The 2,900-nt window shown below is 30.2% G+C and overlaps 1 protein-coding gene across 1 annotated transcript; it reads left to right on the forward strand.

Annotated features, from left to right (window-relative positions):
* Nucleotides 1-1,580: 1,580 nt before the first annotated feature.
* Nucleotides 1,581-2,384, forward strand: LOC125835657 (RING-H2 finger protein ATL78-like). The gene has a single exon (XM_049514769.1). The coding sequence runs from the start codon at nucleotides 1,614-1,616 to the stop codon at nucleotides 2,271-2,273; it is 660 nt and encodes a 219-aa protein (XP_049370726.1). The 5' UTR covers nucleotides 1,581-1,613; the 3' UTR covers nucleotides 2,274-2,384.
* Nucleotides 2,385-2,900: the final 516 nt, after the last annotated feature.

Here is a 2,900-nt window from a genome sequence, read left to right on the forward strand (position 1 = left end):
TGTAAATGCTGCTAAAGCCTATAACAACATTCAATCTAATGTCAATTAACTAGTATGTATTGTCGTTCAAAGTTATTTTTGTTGGGTTTGAAAGTGATTATGGCGTCATGTGGAAGCTTATAATTGCAAATCAAATGGTTGATAAATCAGATGACAAATAAGGATATACTAAAGACATATTATTAATATGCTTTGGTCAAGCGACCTACATTTTGAAAACTAATATTAAAAAACATAAACTCTACTGGAGAATAATCTCCCCATAAACTAAACTCTTAAACATCTACATTGTGGTTACTATTGTGTTATATTATGAGAATAGTGATCTTTAATTTATAGATCTCCAAACTTTTCCTCTAAGGAAAAAATAAACCAAATATGAAAGAACATCATATTTTCCTTTCAGGAAAAGTTAAAGCATTTATGGTAATACTTTGATTTTCCTTCGATAGAAAAATAAATTTCAAATAAGGTAAGAAAATCAAGGCAAAACCCAAACAATTTTTGTTGTAGTGTAAGTTGTAATCCATCTCATAATAATATGATGAAAAAATATATTTTAAAATACTGATAAAAAGTTCATACAAATTGATTTTGGAGAAACGTCAAAATAAACCAGATAAGTAAAAGTGAACGGAGGGAGGAAAGAACTAACTACCAAAAGTTTTGCAATTTGCCATGTTATTATGGAGAGAATAGACAAAGTTGTTGTTCCCTTGTTGGGGTTTAGAGATCCCAATTAGAATTATTTGGGTCCCATTTAGGATTTATTTAGAGATTTGGTTCATTAATCTTTTTAATTTTTATTCCTAATAATAACTAGTTAACCATGTGGCACCCTATTCGACAGTCGGCTGTGGAGATATTCTGGCTCTTTTTTTAGTGGATAGTCCATTAACTTATTGTTCCAAGGGTTTTTAGTGGAATATCCAGATAATTATTCAATAAAAATAATATTTTTTATTTTTGTTTAAGTATTGAAAATCTTATTGATTTTTTTTTCAATTCATTAAAGAAAAGTTTTTTCATATGGTTTTATAATTTTTGCAACTTTAAAAAAGTGTTTATGTAAATATAGAAGTAGTTCTACTTCTGTTTTAATCTATGTGAATCTATCTGATTGAACATGAAGAAAAACTTATAAAATATGTAATTTTGAATATGCCATAACAATTTTATGTTTATAATCCTTTTGAAACTTGTAATTTGAACATGCCATGCTATAATGATGATGTATGTGACTATAAAAGTTTGTTATTAAAGGTAAAAATTGAAATTCAAACTAAACACTTCCAAATTTTAAAAGCTGAAATCCAAGACCTTAGATTAAGGGTGAATCAATCCCACCACATTAGTGGCTCCACTCACAAACTCTTTATATCTATATTGCTCAAGTGTAAAGCTAGTTAATTGAAACAATGGTTTGGAACTCTAAATATATTCCTTCAACATAATAAATAATATATCTTTTCCATAATTAAAACTCAAAAAGTTTATCACACTTTACACTTGTTCACCTTATACATTAGTCCTATATAAAGCAATTATTCCTCAATTATATTCATTCAAACAAAGAAAACACAAATACAAAGTCTCAACCAAAAGCTCTAAATATGGCAACTATAACTTCCACTCTATTAATTCAAGAATTCATGGAGAACTTCCACTACTCAAGAAGATTACTCCCGGAGTCCACCATGGCACCGCCACCGGCTGCCGGAATCAGCCACTATACAACTAATCATCAACCATTTGGTCACAAAGTCAACACATTTGATGCAAATGTCATTATGGTCTTGGCCGTACTTGTATGTGCCTTGATTTGTTCATTTATCTTGAATTTCATCATAAAATGTGTATGTAGGTGCACTACCCTAATATTGGTAGACTCATCCTTAAACCATATAAATAACAACCCTTCTTCAACAAAATTAGTCAATGGAGGGATCGAGAAAAAAGCCCTCAAGACATTTCCGGTTATAACATACACTACTGAATTGAAACATCCAGGGTTCGACTCTGAATGTGTCATTTGCTTATCTGAATTTGGAATCGGAGAGAAAATTAAAGTTCTACCTAAGTGCAACCATGGATTCCACGTCAAGTGTATCGATAAATGGCTCAATTCTCACTCTTCTTGCCCTACTTGTAGGCATTGCCTTATTGAAACTTGCCAAAAAATTGTTCCAATTTCATCAGCTCTAGTAGAAGAAGTTGTAATAAGGATTGAACCTCTCCAACGTGAAGATGTTATATCTAATAATCAACATTAGGTAGAATTAGTAGTAGATAAACTCAATTGGATTAGAAACTTAGCTTTTAATTAAGTTGATATATAGTTTAATTCTTTCTTTTGTCCTTGTTGGAAAAGTTTTGGCTAGCTATATAGTCTTGCAAGTGTATAAATTAAATTTTGTTCTTGTTTCTTTATCAAGATGATCATGCTCCTTCTTTGTCATAGAAAAGGCTATTCTCTTAACATATATATTGTGGTTCCAAGTTGTCTATTGCTTTTCTCATCAAGAATACGTATATGTATGGCTCGAAGATAGGGAAGAACTTGTGTCCTAATGATGTGGTTAAAACGATAGAAACGTCAGATATTATATGATCAATATTATCCCAATTCATAACAAAAGAATATTATCTGGAACAACCTATAACAATATTTCCATGTGAAAGATGGTCAATATTGGGCATAGTAATTTAAGGCTCGAGTAGAGCTTTTCTAGAAAATGACAAGTAGTAGTATAGTAGTACACTAGGAAAATATTAACTTATATTATATTGTGGTTCCAAGTTGTCTACAATATTATATACGTTGTTACTTTTTCACATCAATAATACGTATAATAAACTAATACAAATGTATGTGATGGTGATTCGTGACAAATATTGTT

The sequence above is a fragment of the Solanum verrucosum genome, unplaced genomic scaffold, assembly GCF_900185275.1.
Source record: "Solanum verrucosum unplaced genomic scaffold, falcon-dt-bn FXZP01000128.1, whole genome shotgun sequence".
NCBI lineage: Eukaryota > Viridiplantae > Streptophyta > Magnoliopsida > Solanales > Solanaceae > Solanum > Solanum verrucosum.

Bases quoted from the DNA above. Each gene is read 5' to 3' on its own strand.
- LOC125835657 (XM_049514769.1), top strand. From the start codon at position 1,614: ATGGCAACTATAACTTCCACTCTATTAATTCAAGAATTCATGGAGAAC.